At 58.8% G+C, this 21,553-nt stretch overlaps 6 protein-coding genes and 1 pseudogene across 6 annotated transcripts in view; 2 read left to right on the plus strand and 5 right to left on the minus strand.

Annotated features, from left to right (window-relative positions):
* Positions 1-245: 245 nt before the first annotated feature.
* ACA1_072850 lies at positions 246-4,872 on the minus strand (annotated as a pseudogene).
* A 521-nt stretch (positions 4,873-5,393) lies between these two features.
* ACA1_072860 (phosphatidate cytidylyltransferase) lies at positions 5,394-7,905 on the minus strand (the record flags this gene model as incomplete). Its single annotated transcript, XM_004353128.1, has 11 exons — positions 5,394-5,516; positions 5,629-5,837; positions 5,927-6,061; positions 6,139-6,226; positions 6,301-6,490; positions 6,583-6,688; positions 6,760-6,916; positions 7,035-7,204; positions 7,300-7,452; positions 7,546-7,658; positions 7,730-7,905. The coding sequence occupies 11 exons, from the start codon at positions 7,903-7,905 to the stop codon at positions 5,394-5,396; spliced, it is 1,620 nt and encodes a 539-aa protein (XP_004353180.1).
* Positions 7,906-8,098: 193 nt separating this feature from the next.
* On the minus strand, positions 8,099-12,324 carry ACA1_072870 (ATPase, AAA domain containing protein; the record flags this gene model as incomplete). Its single annotated transcript, XM_004353129.1, has 16 exons — positions 8,099-8,188; positions 8,268-8,409; positions 8,491-9,050; positions 9,128-9,211; positions 9,305-9,406; positions 9,520-9,639; positions 9,766-10,013; positions 10,115-10,253; positions 10,323-10,771; positions 10,876-11,023; positions 11,138-11,243; positions 11,332-11,449; positions 11,571-11,663; positions 11,730-11,874; positions 11,958-12,115; positions 12,198-12,324. 16 exons carry the CDS (start codon positions 12,322-12,324, stop codon positions 8,099-8,101), a joined length of 2,829 nt encoding a protein of 942 aa, XP_004353181.1.
* Positions 12,325-12,750: 426 nt separating this feature from the next.
* On the minus strand, positions 12,751-14,344 carry ACA1_072880 (uncharacterized protein; the record flags this gene model as incomplete). The annotated part of the gene is made up of 4 exons (XM_004353130.1): positions 12,751-13,542; positions 13,612-13,689; positions 13,765-13,950; positions 14,048-14,344. The coding sequence occupies 4 exons, from the start codon at positions 14,342-14,344 to the stop codon at positions 12,751-12,753; spliced, it is 1,353 nt and encodes a 450-aa protein (XP_004353182.1).
* A 1,345-nt stretch (positions 14,345-15,689) lies between these two features.
* On the plus strand, positions 15,690-17,768 carry ACA1_072890 (leucine rich repeat domain containing protein; the record flags this gene model as incomplete). The annotated part of the gene is made up of 3 exons (XM_004353131.1): positions 15,690-16,069; positions 16,164-16,320; positions 16,401-17,768. 3 exons carry the CDS (start codon positions 15,690-15,692, stop codon positions 17,766-17,768), a joined length of 1,905 nt encoding a protein of 634 aa, XP_004353183.1.
* Positions 17,769-18,002: 234 nt separating this feature from the next.
* On the minus strand, positions 18,003-20,406 carry ACA1_072900 (RhoGAP domain containing protein; the record flags this gene model as incomplete). Its single annotated transcript, XM_004353132.1, has 9 exons — positions 18,003-18,140; positions 18,234-18,346; positions 18,404-18,567; positions 18,645-18,841; positions 18,918-19,052; positions 19,116-19,303; positions 19,519-19,728; positions 19,853-20,108; positions 20,194-20,406. The coding sequence occupies 9 exons, from the start codon at positions 20,404-20,406 to the stop codon at positions 18,003-18,005; spliced, it is 1,614 nt and encodes a 537-aa protein (XP_004353184.1).
* A 306-nt stretch (positions 20,407-20,712) lies between these two features.
* ACA1_072910 (carrier superfamily protein) overlaps positions 20,713-21,553 on the plus strand; it is a gene marked incomplete at both ends in the record, with an annotated part of 1,214 nt that continues 373 nt past the window's right edge. The window contains 3 exons of the mRNA XM_004353133.1: positions 20,713-20,717; positions 20,794-20,914; positions 21,031-21,506. Coding sequence (XP_004353185.1) covers positions 20,713-20,717; positions 20,794-20,914; positions 21,031-21,506 — 602 coding nt within the window. The remainder of the gene's footprint in view (positions 20,718-20,793; positions 20,915-21,030; positions 21,507-21,553) is intronic.

Consider the following 21,553-nt stretch of genomic DNA (forward strand, 5'->3'; position numbering starts at 1 on the left):
GGCCCATTAGCAGTAATATATACTGATGTTGCAGTCTAAGGTTTAACAAAGACAAGTTTTCATCTTCCTCTTCCGCGCGTCTTGTAGGTCGGCCGTTTGGTCCCCGCTTGTGGTTCGGCCAAAAGACCTTCACTTTCTCGGCTTCTCGTTTCTTTCTCGCTTCTTCCAGGCCTGGTCCGGGGCGGTGAGCTCGATTCATTTCGTCGGAGCCGAGTTGGTGGTGGCCGCTACCTTCGCGCTCAGGCTCAGAGCGCGATGCAGATAGTCTTCTGCTCGGTGTAGAAATCGATCGAGTGGTCGCCGCCCTCTCGCCCGATGCCGCTGTGCTTCATGCCGCCGAAGGGCACTCGCAGGTCACGCTGTGGTATCACGTCACGCCCGCGGTGAAGATGACGACGGCCGCGTTAGTGTGTGGAGCGAAGCCGATGCGATGGAAACACAAATAAATGACGGAAGTGGAGGCATGCCTTGAGCCAGGTGTTCACCCAGACGGTGCCGCTCTTGATCTCCTGCGCGACCCTGTGGGCGCGCTTGAGGTTCTCCGTCCAGACGCTCGAGGCCAGACCGTACTCGACGCTGTTGGCCATCTCGATGGCCTCCTCCTCAGTCTCGAACGGCGTCACAGTGACCTGCACAGCGCCCCACCCGCTTGTGTGAGATCACCGCCGCCGCCGCATAGAAGGCAGTCTAGCCCCAGTCGAGCGCAGGGTACGCACCACCGGGCCGAAGATCTCCTCCTGCTGGACTCGGCTGGTGTAGGGGATGTTGGTGATGATGGTCGGGTTGAGCCAGTAGCCTGCGTCGCAGCCGCCGCACAACCATCAACATTTTGGAGTTGGTTGGCGCGCGTTGCGTTGTGGTAAGTTTTCCGAATTGCGCGCCGCGTACCCTTGGACAGCTCATCGGGCAGCTGGGGCTTGTCGCCTCCGAGCGCGATGGAGCCACCCTCCTCCCGCGCGAGGTCGATGTAGTAGTTCACCTTGGCCAGATGCTCCTGGCTGACGAGCGCTCCCATGGTCGAGCTCGGGTCCTTGGGGTCGCCCACCTGCACATTCATTTTGGACACATAGTGAGCCTCTGCGACCACACACACACACACACACACACCACACACACACACACACAAGGTTGTGTACCTTGATCTGTTTGGCAGCTTCGACGAACTGCTGGACGAACTTGTCGTAGATGCCCTTCTGCACGAAGATGCGCGAGCCGCACAGGCAGATCTCGCCCTGATTGGCAAAGCTGGACCGCACGCTAGAGTGGAAGAGCCCGACGACGTTAACACACAACACAACACAAAAGACACAACGGAAGTGAAAGCGCTTGCGGTGCGGTACCTGGTGGGCACGGCCTGGGTGAGGTCGGCATCGTCGAAGATGATGTTGGGATTCTTGCCGCCGAGCTCCAGGCCGAGCTTCTTGTACTGCGGGGCGGAGTCGGTGATGATGTGCTGCGCCGTCTTGGTGCCGCCAGTGAAGGAGATCAGGGGCACGTCCTTGTGCCTCACCAGCGCCGCGCCAGCCGTCGGTCCTGCGCATCGTATGTGGGTGTGCGTGTGCGTGTGCGTTCGAGTTGAGTTGAGTGCAGCGCAAGCCAACATTGTAGAGCTGAGCGCTCGGCAGACGCACCTCGACCGAAGACCATGTTGACGACGCCCTTGGGCAGGCCGGCCTTCTCGAACAGGCGGCACATCATCCAGGCCGTGAGCGAGGTCATCTCCGAGGGCTTGGCCACGACCGTGTTGCCGACGGCGATGGCGGGCGCCACCTTCCACGTGAGGAGGTAGAGGGGGAGATTCCTGAAAAGCGATCGGTCTCAAGATGAGTCAAGATGAAGGGGCACAAGCCTTGCAGGGAGGAGTGGATGCGAACCAGGGAGAGATGAGACCGGCCACGCCGATGGGGCTCCTGATGGTGTAGTTGATGGCGCCCTCGATGGTGGTCGAGCTCTCCTCGTGATGGAGGATGGCCGAGGCGAAGAAACGGAAGTTGGCGACGGCACGAGGGATGTCCATCGTTCTGGCCAGCGCCACGGTCTTGCCATTGTCCTTCGATTCGGCCTCAGCAAATTCTTCCAGATTTTCCTCGATCAAATCGGCGATCTTGTTGATGATCTTCGCTCGCTGCTCTGCCGAGGTGCGTGACCACGCTGGGAAGGCCTGTGTGCGAGGCTTGTCGGCAAAGCAAAGCAGTGGATGGAAACAGGCAGTGGGGCAACAGCGCACCTTCTTGGCAGCCTCTACCGCAGCATCGATATCTTCAGCATCCGAATCGGGCACCTGAAGGAAGGGCTCGCCCGTGGCCGGGTTGAAGCTCGGCACGAACTTGCCGTTCTGGGGGTCCACGAACTGGCCATCAATAAAGTTCTGCAACTGTTGCATCGTTCGTGTCTCTTCTTCAACTCAAATGTATTGCTTGAACAACGTTGCAAAAGAAGAACCCAAAAAGAAATATAAGAGACCTCTTGAGCCACTTGTTGACGTCTTTACTTGCGTTTCTGTTGTTGCTGTTGCTTCTGCTGTTGCTGCTTCTTCTTCTGGTCGGGCAGGAGGGCGAGGGGATCGAGCCACTGGGCGAGCCGCTCGCGCTTCCCCGGGTTCGTCTTGCTGAAGTACGGCATCACCTCGCTCAGGCTGACCTGCTTCGTGTTGGCCAGATCGATCGCCTCGGCGTACACCTTCTCTCCTGTGCGTAGTTGTAAGCACCATGATGCATGCTAACATGGAGAAACACACACACACACACAACACACACACACACGTAGAAGTAGAAGAAGGCGAACCTTTCTTCAGAAGGCAAGTTACGCGGCCCCTGCGGCCACCGCGAGCCGTGCGGCCGACGCGATGCAGATAGCCCGTGGCAGTCTCAGGGAAGTCAAATAGCACGACGTGATCCACCTGCCATCCGGCCAGCCCGTCAGACGATCGAGCGATTGGGGGGAAGGCTGCGTGCGCGCGTGCGTGCGGCACAGATAGGGCGCAGTACCGCAGTGGTGTCCAGCCCACGCGAGGCGATGTCCGTACACACCAGGATCGGGCACTCGCCCGACGCGAACTGTTCGAAGTACTCGGCTCTCCGCTTGGGCAGAATCCCTATATTGCGCAAAGAAGGGTCATGAGCGGACAGCCGGGTGTAATGATGCCTCGACGTTGCGCGATTGGAAAAGACTGCGAAGCGAATGCGGTGTGCGCATGGCGGAGGTGCGTCGACGCACCTGAGTGCATGCAGGACGCGTTGAATCCTTGCTCTGTGAGGAAGTGGTGCGTGGATCGCGCCGATTGCATGTCGTTACAGAACACAATCGTCCGGCCACCTCCGCTCTTGCTTCCCAGCAGAACCTTCAGCAACGGCTCTGGAGTTGAGCAGATGTGCGGTGGTGCGTGTGCGTGTGCCATAGAGAGAGAGAGAGAGAAGGGCGTTAGTTGGCCACAAGTAAAAGTCGAGTGCAAAGGCCGGCGTACCGTGTTTGTCGTTCGTCGTAATGTTCACGTACTCGTGCTTCAACCTGGGGAGTGGGCGGTGGAGACCGCTCGTGGCGACGAGGGTCGCAGTCTGCGAAGAGGAGGAAGCGACACCATCATGATGGATTGCACGGTCGTGAGTCCACCAGAAGGGCCTGCCTGGACCACTGTTTCTGAAAGGTGTAGTAGGGCGTACCGGGAAGTGAGTGTTGATGGCGTCGGAGAGGTCGGCCGTGACAGTGGCGGTGACCACGATGGTCTGTGGCGGCCTGTCGCCCTTCTTTTCGATTCGCTTCCTCACAATCCCCAGCATTTTTTCCTTGTTGTGTGTGTGTGTGTGTGTGTGTGGTAAGACTCTGGAGAGCGAAAAAAGAGGGGTAGACGGCTGCGTACAATGTCTTCCTTGAACGTTTTGTCGAACAGCGTATCGCCCTCATCGACAACGAGGTAGCGCAACTCAGAGAGGAATACTCGCTCTGGACGAAAAAGGCGGCCATGAGGGCTGAAACTATTGCAGGCGCCGCCAGGGCTAGAAAGAGGGAAAGGGAAGAGGTAGTACCATCTTCAAAGTGCTGCAGGAAGCGGCCTGGAGTGGAGACGAGGATGTCCACGGGCGAGGCCAGAGACTCCTTCTGAATCTTGAGCTTCACGCCCGATGTGATGCCGGCTGAACGCAGTTTGACGTGGCCCGATAGGCTCTTCACCACCGACTGCATTCCATCGCGCACACACCGCCGCACACGGTTCGAGTGAGTAAGATAGGGAGCACAAAAGGCGCTCGATCTGCGCGACAGGAAGAGGCGGAGGAATATAGCACACACCAGCACTTGCTTGGACAGTTCGCGGTTGGGCAGGAGGATGAGACAGGGCGGCCTCCTGAGCTCGGTCTGCATGCCGGCCTTCTCGTCGGCGTGCAGGAGCTGAACCAGCGGCAGCAGATAGGCCAGCGTCTTGCCCGTGCCTGCACCATGTGCGATAAAAAAAGCTTAGCTTTGAATGACACACACGACACACGGCACACGGCACACGACACACGACACACGACACAAAGAAGGCAAGTGGACCGGTTTGTGAGGCGAGGATGGTGTCCTTCCGCTTGAGCACTTCGGGGATGCCGTAGTACTGGATGTCGGTGAAGCCGCCGGGGAACTTCATCTCGTCGAAGGCCTGCTGCAGCTCGGGCGACAGGACCGCCAGCCTCCGGCGGTCCTCGCTCTCCTTCTGCTGTCCCTCGGGTGCCCTGCCCAGGGTCCTGCCCTTGTGCTCGGAGATGCCCTCGCCACTCGCGTTGGGTGGTCGCTGCGGCGGCGTGTTGGCACGAGTGCGTGTACGCCCGCCAGCGGCACCAGCAGCAGCTCGGCTGGTTGGTGGCGTTGGTGGTCGAGGAGCGCGGCGAGGCGCAGGGGCATCGTGGGCCGCCCTCGGGGGAGTAGAAGATGATCGTGTACGCCCACTACTCCGGGAGGAAGATGAAGATGTGGAGGAGGAACGCGGCGGACCACTTCGTGGCTTCTTTGCTGACGGCGATGGCTTTGTTGCAAAGAATCTGATCTGATTCGGTTGTGCTGGCAAACTCCATGACGCGCTCCAGATGAGCGGACTCCGGATTGAATGGCCGGCTTGCCAGCCTGATCGGGCCGTCCCCAACGGTAAGCACAAGCCTCTGCTCATCATGCTTCCATCCCACCCCATCGCCCGGAAGCCCGCTGCAGGCTGCCCCGCACGCAGGTGGGTGCCCAGCCTCTGCATCTCTGAGTGGTTCGAAGAAATGATGAATTCGGAAAGAAAAACATTTTCTCTATCATTTTACGGATATTTCGGATTCCGCCCAATGTTGGGCATGTTGACCACAATAATATGAAGTTGTGTTGCGCGACTCAAGAGCCGATCTCAGCCAAGAGGGTGTGCGACGCTTCTGCCCGAGTAGCGCTTACGCGGCGAGTGAGAAGCACAGCACGGCATAGGCGTAGAGCGGAAGCGCCAGGTTGTCGATCTGCGTGGTGAAGGCCTCCAACAGGCAACCACACAGCACCGCCCACGCGAAGCCGAGCCACTGCCATTTCACCAACCACCACACCAGCAACGAAGACGAAGAAGGCTCGCGTGAGCAACGAACTGGCGAGAAGAAAGTCGAGGAGGAAGGGGCGTAGTGGCGTGGTACGTACCTGGCCAAGAGACAAGCTGACGAATGGATAGCATAGCGAAAGCAGCAGCCCCGCCAGAAGCACCACCGCCACAGCCGCCATGGTGCCTTCGACGGTTTTCTTGGTGTGGGGCCACTTAATCCGCCCGAGGTACATCCCCGCCAGCGACGCGAACGAGTCGCCCAGGCCCACCAGAAGCACACCCAGGTAGGGCAGCAGGAAGTGGGCATCTGTTCCATCATTATCACCACCAAGGCCACGCTAGTGATTAGCCAAACAAGAGGAATGAGCGAGCGTGCGAGCGTGACACTCAAGGTACCTTCGCTGGGATTGGCGGGAGTGTAGAGCCACACGGGCGCAGCGCAACCCACCAGGAGGTAGAGGTGGGTGAGAATGAGCGAGCCCGCGTCCCGCTCGTCGATGAACGTGCGCATGAAGCTGTCGATCTTCTCACCTGCATCGTGCTACGCGTTAGCGATCGCTCATTCGACACGCACCATCGCTGGGAAGAGGGAAGAGGGAAGTAGGTACCTAGAGGAGCTATCTTGCCCAAGCGCAAATATTCGACAAAGATCAGGCCGGCCAGCGCCACACCGAAACTCAACTTCATGAATTGGAGCTGCACGGTACGGTGGCGAACGACGAGTTAGGTGGTGGTGCATTGGTGGGAGTTGTGGGAGGCGGGGCGTGTACCTCGAGAAGGATGGCGGGAATGAAGAGGAGTAGCGACAGGGCGTGGAAGTACTTGCGCACGAGGATGTTCGGAATGGAAGGCCACATGAGCTTGAGCTTTTCGATCAGCGCCAGGCAGCCGCCGAGTGCGCCCACCCAAAAGACGCACATGAATATTCGCCTCTGTTCTCCGAACACGAAGCGCAGCGTCCTGCAGGCGTTCAGGCAGACTCGATAAGTCACCAGAGAAGATCTTGCAAGCAAGCAAAAAATGAATGCGCTAGAAGTGGAGAGTTGGCGGACCAGATGATGGGTTCCCTTCCATTGATCATGTAGGAGAGCCAGGGGTGAATGAACAGCACGACGATACCCAGCGTGCCGGCGTAGAAGCCAATGGCCAGTTGCCAGCCTGCCCATCCCCCGCCCAAGGTCACTATCAGTCCACCATCGGAAATCAATAAGCTGTGTGTGTGTGTGTACCCTTGTCGAGTCCAGCGTTCTTGGTCTTGGAGTATAGGAAGGCGTCTCGTTCCCGCGAGAACTGAGCGCTCTTGCGGATGGTGGAGAAGAGCACAGTACCGCAGAGCAGGATGCCGGGGATGAGGCCCGTGAGAAACATCTGCACCTCATCTCGAGGCTGTGACAAATAGGGCGCCACATCAAACTGCAAAGTTCGTGTGTCAGCGGCCTTGTTAGCAAACGGCGCTCAAGAGCAGAAGAGACAGAGAGGAGAGAGGCGACAGAGAGGGCCGTACTTGGAGAAAGGCGAGAGTAAAATACAAAGCATCGAAGACGAAGAGGGAGAAGGCCTGCGCGAGCACCGCAGCTTCGCCAAAGGTGAAGGACCGCGGGAAGTGCGTGAGCAGAGCCCACAGCGCCAGGCAGAAGAGGACGAGCGGAGGGGCAGCGGTGAGCCAGCCAACGCCTGTTGGGCGGTGACAAACACGTATGAGAACCCATCAGCTGTGGGAAGACCTCCTATCCCAGAGGAAACCAACGGGCAGCAACGGGGACGAGTACCGGAGAGAATGGAGGTGAGGAGGTAGGGAAGAGTGCACGCTGTGCCCAGGGCAGCGAGCAGGGCGACGCTGTGGTGGGCCAACACTCCGTACACGATGGCACATACACCGCACGCCAAGCTGAGCCACAAGTAGAGCTGGTAGTACTCGACGTCTGGCGAACACGAGGACAGGTAAGTGGAGCCCCACTCCAACCACGGAACGCAAGAGCTGTGCAACGGAGAAGAGCAAGGGGAAGGCGACTTACTCGGCGTTGGCTCTTGGGTTTGCGTGGAGTGGGCAAGGTGCAGCTTCGCAGCGAGTACGAAGGGCACAAGGAGAAGACCCAGCAAGGCGCCGCTTCGGCTGTGGCCATCCTTTCTGCAGGTTCAAAAAGAGCTCGGGTGAATCACTCGCTACACGATTGGGGGGGGGGCAGAGCAAGCCGCTACCGTAGTTTGAGCTTTGATTTTGAAGCTTGATCGGTTAAGAAAGGGAAATGGATGAAGGCAGCTGCAAGCGTGTAGAGAACGATGAAGACCGATTCGAGGACGAATCCATCGTTGCAGCCCAGCTGGTATGCAATTTGGCCCGAACTGAGAAAAAGCAAGCCAAACTCGGAGTGCATTCGTTCTTGATGGCGTAGCGGGGCTCAATTCACATCAATAAAACGGGGAGACCCGACAAATCCATTCAAAGTTCTGAATGAAATGGATTTGCGTTGCAGCACTATCTACTTCGCGTCCGAAATTTCGCTCGAGTCGCGGCAGTTTCCTGCCACCAATCGCCACTTTCGGTATGTCAGGAATTCACTTCTCTTTTCACTCGCCGTGCGATACATCGAGCGAGCCTTCAGAGGTCGCCAAAGACTGAGAGTGAGGTGGGTGCTCTTGAACAGCCCTGATCAGCTCCTGTAGTCCCACAAAGCCAGAAACGTTGGGGGGAGTGAGTGGTGTGGTTGTGAGCGAATGGGGAGGTGATGTGTCGAACCTCGAGGAGCCTTGTCTTGTCCCACTCGTGGCGATGCTGGTGGATCAGTTGGTAAACCTTGGCATGAAGCGCATGCAGGCTATCTACAGTGAACCTCTCGGTCCATATGACCACCTCCTCCCCCAGGCGCTCCAGCCTCTCTCTGGTAGCACCCGCAAAAGTGCAGCAACGCAGCGTTGTGAGCTTCCCGGTGCACCACTCACTAAGTGAAGCTGGGCCGTACCTGTCGAGCACGAAGGTGGGTTTCTCCTTGAGCTCCTCCTCCTCCTCTTCTCCGTTGACATTCACGTGGCCGTCCTCTGTGGTAGTGGTAGTGGTACTGGTGGTGGTGGTGGCCGCCGTTGGTGTTGGCGCCAATTCTCTTGCCGCCGCCGCGGACGACGTCTCCACCGGTGCTGTTTCCAGTGCTGTGCGCGGTTTCTCAGTTGTCGCTGGCGTGCTCGACTCCTTCGATTCCTCTTCTCGCTCCTCGCTTTCCGACTGCGACTGCGACTGCGAAGCCTCGGTCGGCTTGACGGCCGCGTTGCTATCGGACGCATCGATCTCCATCTGGTCGGACTCCTTCGAGCCGGCCTCCGAGTCCTTGGCCGGTTCTGCCGCCGACCCAACACCCGACGGGGTCGCCGGGGTGGCACCCCCCGTCGGCGTCGTGGCCGTGGTCGCCGGCGCAGGCGCGGGAGGAGCAGGGCGGGCAGCGATCTCCTCGCACGTGGCCAGGAGCCGGGCATCGTGCTTCTTGAGTCGATAGGCGAATGCGTAGACCATGTCCTCCAGTTGTCGCGCCTTTTTAGAAAAAGGTTTTCACCCAATTAATCGTTTAGCCCAAGGACCAGCAGGAGGGTCGAGCAGGCTTCACGTACCTTGCTGATGAGGAAGTGCGGGTCGTCGCGCGGGTTGTACTCCTCCGCGTTGGCCCTGATCAACTGCACGTCGGCCAAGAAAGCCTGCGTAGAGATGATGAAGAGAAGAGAGAATAACACACACGACAGTACGTCAGGCAAGGCACGAAGCGTTGCGACGGTTGCTGGTGGGCGTACCGGAAGCGTGGGGTACTTGGCTGCGTCGACCTTCTCCAGCATCTGCTCCAGGCACAGCGGGCTCTTGATGATTTCGTAGTAGTCCGGAGCGTCGGACGGATCCTGAGACGCAACGCGCGCCGCAGATGAGCCGGACCCGTGAGTTTGGCCCCAACAGTTGACATACAGCGACGGTATGACAATATGGGCCACAGAGCAAGTGTGAGTGTGGGTACCACGGGCTTGTAGAACGGCTGGAAACGCCGCTCTCGCAGAAGGCTGAGTATGCACTCCCTGAACCGCATGCGCAGCTTCCGCAGGTAGTGGTCCTCAACGCGTTTTCGCTGCTCGTCCTCCTGTGGCAGACTGGTGAGCACAACGGTGGTGTGTGTGTGTGTGTGTGTGGCGTGTGTGGCGCGTGTGGCGGGAGGTCGGGCGGGAGGTCGGGCGAGAGAGTCGGGGAGGGGCTCGACCTGAGTGACTTTCTGGAGGCCCGGCTGGATGGGGGCCTTGGGCAGGACGGCGAGGGCGCGCTTCTTCCTCTTGGCCACGTCGGGCGGTGGCTGCGCCACGTCGTCGACAAAGTGCGCCCAGAAGGCCCGACGCGCCTCCTCGTCGGGGTAGTGCAGCGGGTGCGTGTGGGTGAAGAGCGACGCCACGTCGTGCGGCAGCAGCTTTTCCGGCACGTCGCTCGTACACAGCACCAGCAACGGGATGTTGGGCAGCGTGTCTGTTCCAAGGCACACACGAGCGCACACCGCACACGACTTAGTCGACAAAAACAAGCGGCAGTGGACGTGGATGTTGGTCATTGTGGGAAAGGGGGCAAACCTTGGAGGAGGGTGAGGAAGGTGAGGCGGAGCGTCGGCTGGGCCATGTCCCACCACGTGTCGATGTGAGGCAGGAAGATGATCGAGGGCAGCTTCCGCTTGGCCTCCGTGAACGTGTTGACGCAGGCCTCCTCCAGCGACTGCGTTGTGGGTGAGAAATGTATTGGTTAGTTAGTGTCCACCCACCCAAACGCCGAGTCGTGGTGTACCTTGGCCACGGTGTCGGCGCACAACGAGGCGATGTCGAGCGAGAAGACCGGGTACTGCTCTAGGGCGTGGAGGAGGGCCGCCGCGACGTGGGCCTGGCCCAGCTCGGCCTCGCCATGCAGCAGTATGCGGGGCCGGTGCACGGGGTGCGGGAGCGAGAAGGACGATGCGGCAATGCCACGCATTCGTCGCCCGCCCGATTTCCGCACCACCAACTCTCTGCCGCCGTTCTGCTGGTGGTCGTCGTAGGCCGACGCGTCTCCGCCGTTCGCCTCCGCATCGTCGCTCGCGTCATCGTCGTCCTCTTCCTCGTTGTCGGAGGCATTCTCGCTGTTGGTGAAGGCGCCGAAGATCTTACGGGCCAAATCGCACAGCGCCGCGAGGTCTTTCTCCAGCAGCGGCTGGAACGTGGGCGAGAGCGAAGCGGCGTGGGTCGTTGCCGATCGGTGCGCTGGTGTGAGGTGGGCAACAAGCTCGACGTCAGCGGTCACAGAAATAACAGGAACGAAGTAGTAGAAGAAGAGGTTGAAGCGTCGACGAAGAGGGAGGTGGTACAGGCGGGAGTGATCTTCTTCATCGCGGTGATGAAGTCGGCGCGAGTGACCTTGATGTTTTCAATGTCGATCAGCAACTTGTCGGGACTCTCGTAGATCTGCGGATAGACCCGCCGGACCGCCCTCAGCGCCGCTTCAGTACACAGGGCCTGTCGGTGGCGGCGGGGCACATGTTAGAAACGCCTGGGATCGACATGACGACACACACACACACCACACCACACCACACACACACAATGGGAGTGCATGGGGTGCTGCATCACCTTGAGATCGGCGCCGCAATAGCCAACGCACATATCGGCCACCTCGGTCACCAGACGCTCGGGAAGCGGCGGATTCCACTTCTTGGCGTGGATTGAGAAAATTTGCCTGTGTGTGTGTGTTGCACGCGAGGAAAAGCGTTGAGATGTGAGCCCGACAACCATAGTAGCGACCGTCGCGAGCAAACGAAACGCACCTTCTGTCCTTCTTCGTGGGTAGGGTAAACATGAACTCGCGATCGAATCGCCCAGGTCGTCGCAGGGCGGGGTCGATGGCGTCGATCCTGTTGGTGGCTCCAATAACAACCACTTGGCCTGGATGATCAATTGGGGGGGGGAAGGGCGTCACAGTGGGTTCATCTGTACAGTTCTCGTTCACAAAGAGCAGAAGCTAGCAACCATGATGACGATGGTGATGATGATGCCGGAAACGTACCGCGATTGTCCAGGCCATCCATGAGAGCCAGGAGCGTCGACACAATCGAGCTGTGGATCTGGTCCTGCTTGCTTGAGCGCACGGGAGCAAGGCCTGCATCGACACCGGCGAACTGGATGGTGAGTAGTAGTGGCGGTGACGTGGTAAAAGGCGACGCACCGTCAATTTCGTCAAAGAAAATGATGGACGGCTGAAGCAATCGCGCTTGATCGAACAGGAGCCGCAGCTGACGCTCGGCCTCGCCCACCCACTTGCTGAGACAATCGGCGCCTTTCCGCATGAAGAACGACACCTTGGTGCCCGACTGGCCAGCGAACGAGCGGTCAAGTGAGTTATTAGAACTAGCAAAGAGGCGCGCCAACACACGCATGGGAGGGGAGGTCTCACCTGAGAGCAGGTGCTGGCCAGAGCGCGGGCCATGAGGGTCTTGCCGGTACCGGGCGGGCCGTAGAACAGTACACCGCGCGGAGGCATGATGCCGAACCGATCGAAGATCTCAGGGTACAGGAGCGGGAGCAACACCATCTCCTTGAGCGCCTTGATATCTGCGCGTTTGACCACGACAACCTTCGTCGTGAGCTCGGGCAAGACCCAGCGATGATGACGATTGTGGGGTGGGGATCGTACGGTGTTCCAGTCCGCCCACAGAGTTCCAATCAATGCTGGGATCAACGATCGCAACGGGATTGATGTCGGCTGAACGAATACAACCGTAATACAACAGCGAACACGTCAGCTGCTGAACTGGAGTCATAGGGAAGGGCGTGCGAACCTTTGTCGGGCTGATTCAACGTGGGATCGTGCTCGTTCGCAACCTGCTTTCTCGGTGGAGCCTTGCTTCGCACTGCGTGGGCGACGCTGGCGGTGTAGTCCCGGGCGGTGCGGAACTCACGCTCGTCCGACGACTGTTGGTACAACACGCAAAAAACGATAATGAGCTGATGGGGTGAAAAGTGTGTGTGTGTGTGTGTGTCATAGATCGAGGCAGAGCGGCCACTCTAAGTTGGTGTGTGCTGCTGCTGCTGCTGCTGCTGCTGCTGCTGCTGCTGTTGTTGTTGTTACAGCATTCGCCTCGTACCAGATCGCTCAGCACGAACCGTACGCCAGGGGATCTGTGAATCAGAATCGGGGAGCGGGCATCAGTCAAAGCAAATAAGTGATCAGTGCCGGCGTGTGCGGGTTATGGCGCTGAGCGAGCGAGTGAGTGGTGCGCAGACCTGGCCCGCGGCTCGTCATCCTTGTCCTTGTCGTCCGGGTGCGAGATGGTGAGACGGTCGGTGGCCTTGCGCTGACGTCGGCTTCGTCGCCGCAAATTGACCCCGCGCGTCGCTCCTCGTCGTCCACTGCCGCTCTTGGGTCGCAGGCGCGAACTCCTCCGCCTCGAGCTCGGGTAGTGATCGCCATCGTCATCGTCGTCTTCTTCATCTTCTTCCTCCTCCTCCAACTCATAATCTTCCTCCTCGTCGTCGACCACTTGCGCGCTCCTCCTCCCCCTGCGGCTGCTCCTTTCGCTCACTGATGAGTTGTTCGCTCTCTTGTCGCCACCAGTATCATGGCTTTCGCTTTTGTCGACTGCGTTGTCCTCGGCAGCCGCTCCGTCGGCGCTGTTCTCCTTCGATGGCTCATCGCCATCTTCTTCTCCTTCTTCTCCTTCTTTTCCATCCTTGCGGGCTTCCTCCTCCTCTCCCTCCTCCTCCTGCTCCCCTTCTTCTTGTTCTTCTTTCTGGACCTTTTCCTTGGCTGTGTCGCTTCGCAGCTGCCTTCCGCCCGACGCTCGCCGGGGAGGTCGACCACGCCTTGGTCGCGTGCTGGGCCGCTCCTCCTCCTCCTCCTCCTCCTCCTCTTCGCCCGAAATGCCGTCTCCTTCCTCCTCCTCTTCTTCCTCTTCTCCGTCGTCGTCGCTGTCAACGTACTTGCTGCGAAGACTCGACGCCTTGACCAGATTCTTGCGGTAGGGGTTATCTCTTCGAGCCTGTACCGCAGGGCGTGGGTGGTCAGACAAACGCACGAGAAAATGGTCGCCGTTGCGGAGCAAACGCACCTCGGCAGGGCTCACTCGTCGCGGTCTGAGGCCCGGGCGGCCGGTTGGGAGCTGATAGATCTCCTTCTTGGCTTTCTCCTGTCGGTACCCACGCACTCATGAGTGTCAGGCAGGAAGCGCTTGAAGAGGAAGTGAGGCCTCTGTCCCACGCACCACGCCCGTGGCGCTATAGCGGATCTTCTTGTACGGCCTATCTTCGACATCATCGTCTTCCTCCTCCTCTTCTGGCTCCTCTTCGTCATCCTCCTCGTCATCCTTGGACAACGACCTCCGATTGCGAAGATTGTAGCGCGTCGGCACCGAGGACCCTTGCGAAGAGCCTCGCCGTGGTCGCTCGTGCTGTGTCGGTTTGCCCACCGAAAATAAAAATATAAGAGAAATCGTACGAGAAACAATTGAGAAAATGAACATGAACACGAAAGGACAGAGACCGTACCTTGAGGGCCAGCGGAGGCGAGGCCTTCTCCACGCGCCTCTTCTCAGGTTCGGGAGAGTAGCGAGTCACGGTCCGTCGATCTCGCGAGGGTCGGGCCTCCCACTTCCGCTTCTTGTCGTTGCTGTTGCTGCTGACGGCACTGCTCTCCCGACCCCGCGCAGCCGCGCGAGCGTTGGCGCGTTCACTCCTTGCCGAGGGGGGCTTGGGCGAGGCCTCCTTCGTAGATGAGCGCTCGTTGGTCGAAGCTGCCCGGGTGCGCGGTCGCCCGCGGCCTCGTGGCGGGGGAGACTGAACCATCGCGTACATTAATGCCATTAATTAGCATATTTTGTCTTCTTGAATAAGGTCGTAAATGTAGAGAAACGCGACAGATCAAGGTGTGCACAAGGTGGTTGAAGAAGCGTACTGTTTTTTTGGGTTCGTCGACGAAAGACTCATCTTTGTCCTCTTCGTTTTCATTTTCATTTTCGTCCTCAAATGCGTACTCCTCTTCTTCGTCCTCTGCGCCGCCCTCTCCGGAGAGCCGTCCATGTTCTTCCTCTTCCTCCTTGTCTGCTCCCGCGTCTTCCTCGTCCTGACCACCGTCGCTTGTTTTCTTTTCATCGAGGCGAGATGAATCATCCATCGATTCGTGCTGCGAATTTTCAACGCTAGCTTTCCCGCCATCTCTCTCACTCGAAGTGTTCACATCTTCCATCGCGCTGGTGTCCTCCCGTTTCTTTTCTTCCTGCCCTACCATCCGCATACGCAGGCGCTTGCGGAGAGGCTGTTCCATGTGGCGGTCCTGAGGTCGCGTCCGTGCGACTGCGATTTACTGATCTCAGCGATTAATTGCAAACGCAAAATCCTTCCAAGATCGTGTGTTGCCTGTGGCGAGCCCTTTTGTTGGCGCGCAGCCCTTTCGTGGCGCTCGACTTTTTCTCTTTCTCCTGCAGGGAAAAAGAAATACAAAAAGAAAATTGTCCAACCATCATTCAAACCACCACACTGACAACCACGGCCAACATGGTGGGCAGGCGACACTCCATGAAAGCCCTTGGTCAAGTGTGTATGGAGGAGCATCTTGCAGCTGGTTTTACCCAAGTAGTTGGTGAGTGATTTGAAAAAAGTCAAGGCTGGAGGTGGTGCTGGGACACCCTCCCTGCCATGAACTTACTTGACCACCAGTGCCAGTGAACTTTGAGGGCAAACGAGGTTTTGATGGAAAGGGTTGATGGTTGAGCTGTTGGTGGAGTTTACATGGTCGGCCGAATTGTGTGGGGAGGAAATGTACAGAAGAAATGAAGAAAACTCGGCTAAACTGTGCTCTTTGCTCGGTGTGTAGATGCTGCTCGGGTGCTGGTGGCACGCTGGTGGCAGAAGCCAGTGGGCCGCCCTTCGCTCCTCTTCTACTCAATTCCCTGCGAGCTACACGCACATCGTCTACTCTCCGACGGTGAAGCCAAGACAAAGGCCGCTCGCCATCCATCCGCACTACACTACACAAATCGAGAAAGAACGAGAGATTTCCCCACCCGACTGCCTTCCCTCTACTCGTTGTGCACGCCCTGCTTGCAGATCTCGTCGTTCATAAGCCTGCCGACGACGATCGAACGATCACAATCCTCTACAGCAACAACTACACAACCCGCCGAAACGGACAATGCAAGGACAAGACAGCAAGCAGCTGCATGCCTTGCTTGAGCGATTCGACAAGCGCGAGGAGAAGTTGCTTGATGCACTGCCGCTGGACAAGGAGGAGCGGGTAAAGCTGGGCAAGGAGCTCAAATACCTCCGAGAGGTCCGAGATCAGCGCATCGACAAGCTCCTACTTCTGCAAGAGCCTGCGTCCGGTGACTCCCCCGGTGAGCCGCGGAAGCGCAAGCGTCGGGCATCGACCATCGACCGCAACAGCTCCAAGGGCAAGCGCCGGGAGACCGGCCACGCCGCCTACGACCTTCCGCCCGAGCTGTGGTGCCAAATCTTCTCTTTCCTCAGCCGCAAGCAGCTCCTGGCGGCCTCGCTCGTCTCCACGGTCTGGCGGTACGCCTTCCCGTCTTGTCTGTTCTCAGCGCGTAGTGTAGTGTAGTAGCCCTCAGTAGGCAGTCAGAGCTCAAAACGCTTCTCTCTTCGCCAGGAGTCTTGCTCTGCACCAGTTCCAGCACGTGAACCTGAGCCTGGTCAAGTTCTCCCCGCCGGAGGAGGTCTTCCGGAAGAAGTTCATCTTCGCCTGCAAGAACCTACCCTCCCTGCGATCGCTCAATCTCACCGGCTGGGGCAGCCGAGGCATCAAGGTACCACTCAGTCTCTTCCATCGAAATGCCCAGCGTGCTCTATCATTGGCGCAGGAAGCTCAACGATCTTCACACCACAGGACATAGGGAGCATGCTGGCCTATCTGCCGTCGTCGTCGCTGTTCCACCTGTACCTGGACAATACGCCCTTTCTCGAGGACAAGTACCTCCCGCTCCTTCCGAGCTCGCTCCGCACCCTGTCGCTCTCGCACTGCAACATCTCGAGCCGTGGCCTCAAGTACCTCTGCACGCCCCATCCGCTTCACGCCCCGACCTCGCCCTCGCTGCGCTCCGACTCAGACGAGGATCTGCCCCTGATCCCGGTGGCGGAGCGACAGCCATCGGACTGGGTCCCCGGCCAGCCGCTGCCCACGCCCTTCCCGCAGCTCCAGACTCTCAACCTCTCCTACTGCCCCAACATCACCAACCACGGCCTTAAGTACCTCCGCGGCCTGACGTCGCTCACGTCGCTCGACCTCTGCTCGCCGTCGTTCCGCGTCACCAGCGAGGGACTCAAGTCGCTGCCGTCGTCGCTGCGTTCGCTCGACATCTCGTACATGGACAAGCTGACCGATGAGGGCATCAAGGCCCTGCGCGCGGTGTGCCCCGACCTTCAGGTGCTCAACATCTCCAAGTGCAACAAGGTCACCAACGACGGCATGCGGTTCCTGCCGGCCAAGCTGCGCACCATCTTCCTTTCGCACTGCTACAACATCACCGACGAGGGCATCGCCAACCTCGCCGTCGCCGTGCCCCTGCTGGAGAACTTCCACTTCTCCTACTCGTCGCTGACCGACGACGGCGTGCGCCACCTGCCCCGCGCGCTCAAGGCCCTCAACCTCTCCTTCTGCCCGAAGCTCACCAACGAGGGCATGCGCCACCTGCCGCCGCATCTCCACACCCTGCTCCTCTCCTACTCCTACAAGATCACCGACGAGGGCCTCCGCGCCCTGCCGCCCTCGATCGCCACGCTCAAGCTCTCCCGCTTCTTCGAGATCACAGACGACGGCCTCCAGCACCTGCCGCCCGCGCTGCGCAGCCTGGACCTCTCCCTGTGCGACAGAGTGTCGGACCAGGGCATGTCCCGCCTGCCGCCCACGCTCGCCGAGCTCAACCTCTCGCGCTGCGACGGCATCACCGACGCCGGCGTCGCTCAGCTGCCCCGCTCGCTCGGCAAGCTCGACCTCTCCTTCACCAAGCACGTGACCGACGCATGCCTCCGATCGCTGCCCAAGGCGCTCACCTCGCTCAACCTCTCGTCGTGCCCCGAGATCACGGGCGAGGCGCTGGCCGACCTCCCGCTCTCCCTCTCCCACCTCTTCCTCTCCCACTGCGAGAAGGTCACCGACAAGATCTTCACCTCCCTGCCTCGGCCGCTCGAGACCCTCGACATCTCCTCGTGCAGCGGCGTCGTCGAGAAGTATCTCCTCGACAACTGCGTCGCCTGAACGAACATCATCTATCAACGTCACCCCACCTTCTCTAGCTCGACTTCTCCTCCTTCTCTCGCTGCCGCTACTCGCGTTCGTGTAAATAGGCGTAGTAGATGGCAGCAGCGTAGAATGTTGTACGTCATCCACATCTTGTAAAGAGAGTTGTTCCCACTGTACATAGTAGAGACCCTCCTATCAACACCCTGTGCCTCTCCGCCTCTTCTATCGTTGCCTTCATCTTCTTGGTCTTCAGGAGATGGCCTGCATGACCTTGTCGATCGAGCGCAGCAGATTCTTCTGCGTTAGGGCCGCCACGCTCGGCTCCAGCGTTGCCAGGTAGGCCGCCACCGCCGCCGACTTGCCGTCAAAGATCATTTCCATCAAGTCCTGCTCGTGCGTGTGCGTCGTGTGCGTGTGCGTGTGCGGTGGTGTTGAGGAGGTGTGGCTGGCAGAAAAGGAACAACAACAACAACAACGCACCTCCAATCTCAGAGCCTTGACCGGGACCGGCTCGCTCACCTCATCATCGACTTCCTCCGAGTCGTCCTCACTGGTCTCCGTTTCCGCCTCCGTAGCAGCAACGACGGCTGGCACTGCGGGCGCGGGCACTGATGGTGGTGGCAGTGGTGGTGCCGATGCGGACGGCGCACGGGCCGCCGGGGACTCAACGCTGCTGCAGCGATCGATCCGGTGCGACGCGCCCAAGAGGTTGGCCGACTTCGTTGTCGAGGCCGAGCTGCCGCCCAGCGCAGGCTTGGTCGCGGCCGGGCTCGTTGTGCTCTTCGCCGTCCAGCTGGGCGCTGAGTTGAACAGACTGCGACTGCAATGAAGTAAGGTGATGGCTACGATGATATGATGGTGAAGGGGATGATGGTGGGGATATGAGCGTACGCTGGGGACGGTGCGGTGGTGGTGATTTGAGGCACGGGTTCGGGTTCGGTCACCTCCACAAAGTCGAGGTCGTCCTCCGAGTCTGACGACGCGCGCTGGGCCAACTGCTCGAACGAGTTCTGTCCGCCCATCACGGAGCCCTTGGCCAGCAGGAGCGATCCCATCCTGATCTTCTTGTTGAAGTCCGCCTCGCTCACCTACGTGCTCGCAGCGATCGACACCGACGTCAGGTACCCAACAAAATAGAATTGAAGAATGACAACGACTGCGCACCAGCGATGGCGTAGAGTAGGCCGTCAGCAAGGAGGGTGCCAGGACGTCTTCTGGCCGCTCTTCGGTGACGGGCGCGTCGGTGACGAGTGCAGCCATGACGGGCACGGGCTCTGGTGCCGCGGTCTTGAGCGTACCCTTATGATGAGTGATATGGGTGAGTAAGTCACCTTGTTGAACAGCCAGCAGTGTTGAAGGTACCTCGCCAAAAATGAGATCGTAGTCTTCGATCATGCACCGCACTAGATTGTTCGATGTCGCGCAGTCCAACAGCGCCAGGCTCACGTTTTCGTTAGGGGGTCGCAGGATGTTGGGTGCGAAGACGATGGCGACGTTGTTTGGTGTCATCAGGTTGACGTCAGAATAGAGCGTCACCTTGTGCAACAGACCTGTGCAGAGAGTGATGTAGCGGCGGAAAAGAAAGAGCTCAAGAGACTTATATGTACCCATGAGGCGATAAAGAATGAGTTTGTTGATCAGTGGGAGCAGATCTATGACCCTTCTGATGGCCTGTGTGTGGTCGACGCCTCCCGTCTCTGCGAGAGTAGAACGCCCTGAGCACTCGTGCGAAACAGTCGCATGAGTCGAAGCGAGGGGTACGTACCCATGCAAGCGAGCCAGCACGGGTAAAGCTCGTAGGTGAGCAGCGGGTCGCGGGCCTCGCGGAAGAAGAGCTTCAGTACGCCGGCCACCGCGTGCGGGTCGGTCACCTTGGTCAGGTCCACCGCCTCGCCCCGCAGGTAGGCTGCCTTGATCGCCTTGACCTCGCTCACCGACCCCGATATACGGAACAGCCCCTCGGTCCGCAGGAACTCTGTGCACACCGCCCAGTTGGTGAGGCGATAGCATATAAACATCTACATAAATCGATATATGTAGATAGTAGATATGTAGCAATATATAGAAACATATAGGGTGTGGAGCATGTCTGAGCGTACCGTCCCTCTCGAGGAAGGTGACGGTCTCTTCGATGACGGCAGGGATCCTGCGCAACGAGTGCGTGGGGAGGTCGTTGCGATCGAAGTAGCCGGGGGTGAGTGCAGGCCGCCCCTTGGGGTTGGTCTTCTGCCGTCGTTGGTCCTTGAGGGCCTCCTTGGCCTCGCGCTTGGCGCGCACGCTGGCCTCGCGCTTCTCCTGCTCTACCTTCTTCTTCTCCTCCTTCAGTTTCTTCTTGTCTGCGTCGTTGGCAACCTCCTAGGATGATTGAGGGTTGTTGTTGGCCAAAAAAAAACAATAAAGACCACAATCACTGGCGTCAGCTGGGCTGGAGCTGACTCACCTTCTTCCTAGTGGAGGGCTCGAAGCCCTCGACGATGGCAGCGTGGTGGATGGGGAACCATCCCTCCTTCTTGCCGTAAAATCCGTGGTAGTGCGTCCCCTCCTCGTTGATTCTCTCAACTGTGATGAACTGGCCCTTCTTGAACTTGAGCTCGTTCTTCTCCTTGTGTGAATGCACCGCCCTCACAACAAAAGGCTTATCAAGCCTCTCCATTCCCTCCTCTTCTCACACTCAATCGAGGCGAGGTGGATTACAATTTGTTTTTTCATGAAAAAAATAAATAAAATTCAACTGTGCTGTAGGCCCAGTGCTAGTGTGTTGCATAAAAGGAAAGGCTGTTCAAGTTTGGGTTGTAGTGTGAGCTTTGGCCACCAAAAACAAGTGTTGCTAGCTCAGACCGCCGGAGTTAGAGTTTGAGGTTTTGGCTGGTTCCCGCCACCGCGGAGATTCGAGATTGGAGAGACATCGAAAGAGGAAGTGTGCCCCTTCAACTCAATTTGAATTGAATTTGCCACCAAAATGAGGTACTGCTCGAGTGTGGGTTCGAGATTTGGAGCTCCAGGTAGGAAAATCTTACCTCAATTTTGCTTGTGGTTGGAGTGATGGTGGCAACGGGCAAGACTCCGGCCAGGCGTCGCGGGAGCGCGTGCGACACTTCCTCGCGGGCACGCTAGCCGGAGCCGCTGGCGTGTTCGTTGGTCATCCCTTTGACACCGTCAAGGTACAATTAATTTTTATTCTATTAAGGGCCATAATGAGTAAACGTATTAAATTATTTTTCTACAATTAATATAATAATGTCATTTATTCTCTATTTGTACCATGTTTTACTTGCAGGTGCGGCTGCAGACGCTGCCTGGAGCGTTCAAAGGACCGCTGCAGTGCTTCGTGCAGACGCTGCGCCGGGAGGGCGTGCGCGGGCTCTACAAGGGCCTGTCGTCGCCCATCACCGGCGACTCGCTCACCAACTGCCTGGTGTTCGGCGTCTACGGCCTCACGCGGCGCGCGCAGCTGGAGACCGACCAGACCGAGGAGCACTTCCCCCTGCTGAGCCTCACCCAGATCGGGTTGGCCGGCGGTGCGGCCGGGCTGATCGGCGGGCTTATCCAGTCGCCCGTGGAGCTCATCAAGATCAAGCTCCAGGTCCAGACCGGCACCGGCGCGGCGCGGCTCTACTCGGGGCCCATCGACTGCATCAAGAAGATCGTCAGGGCCGATGGGCTCAAGGGTCTGACGCGGGGCCTGGGCGCCACCTGGTGGCGCGACATCCCAGGCTTTGGGGCCTATTTTGTAGTCTATGAGGGATTAAGGAGGTAACTCACACCGCACACGCACACGCACACGCACACGCACACGCACA

Source organism: Acanthamoeba castellanii, assembly GCF_000313135.1.
Source record: "Acanthamoeba castellanii str. Neff unplaced genomic scaffold scf7180000084603, whole genome shotgun sequence".
Lineage (NCBI taxonomy): Eukaryota > Discosea > Longamoebia > Acanthamoebidae > Acanthamoeba > Acanthamoeba castellanii.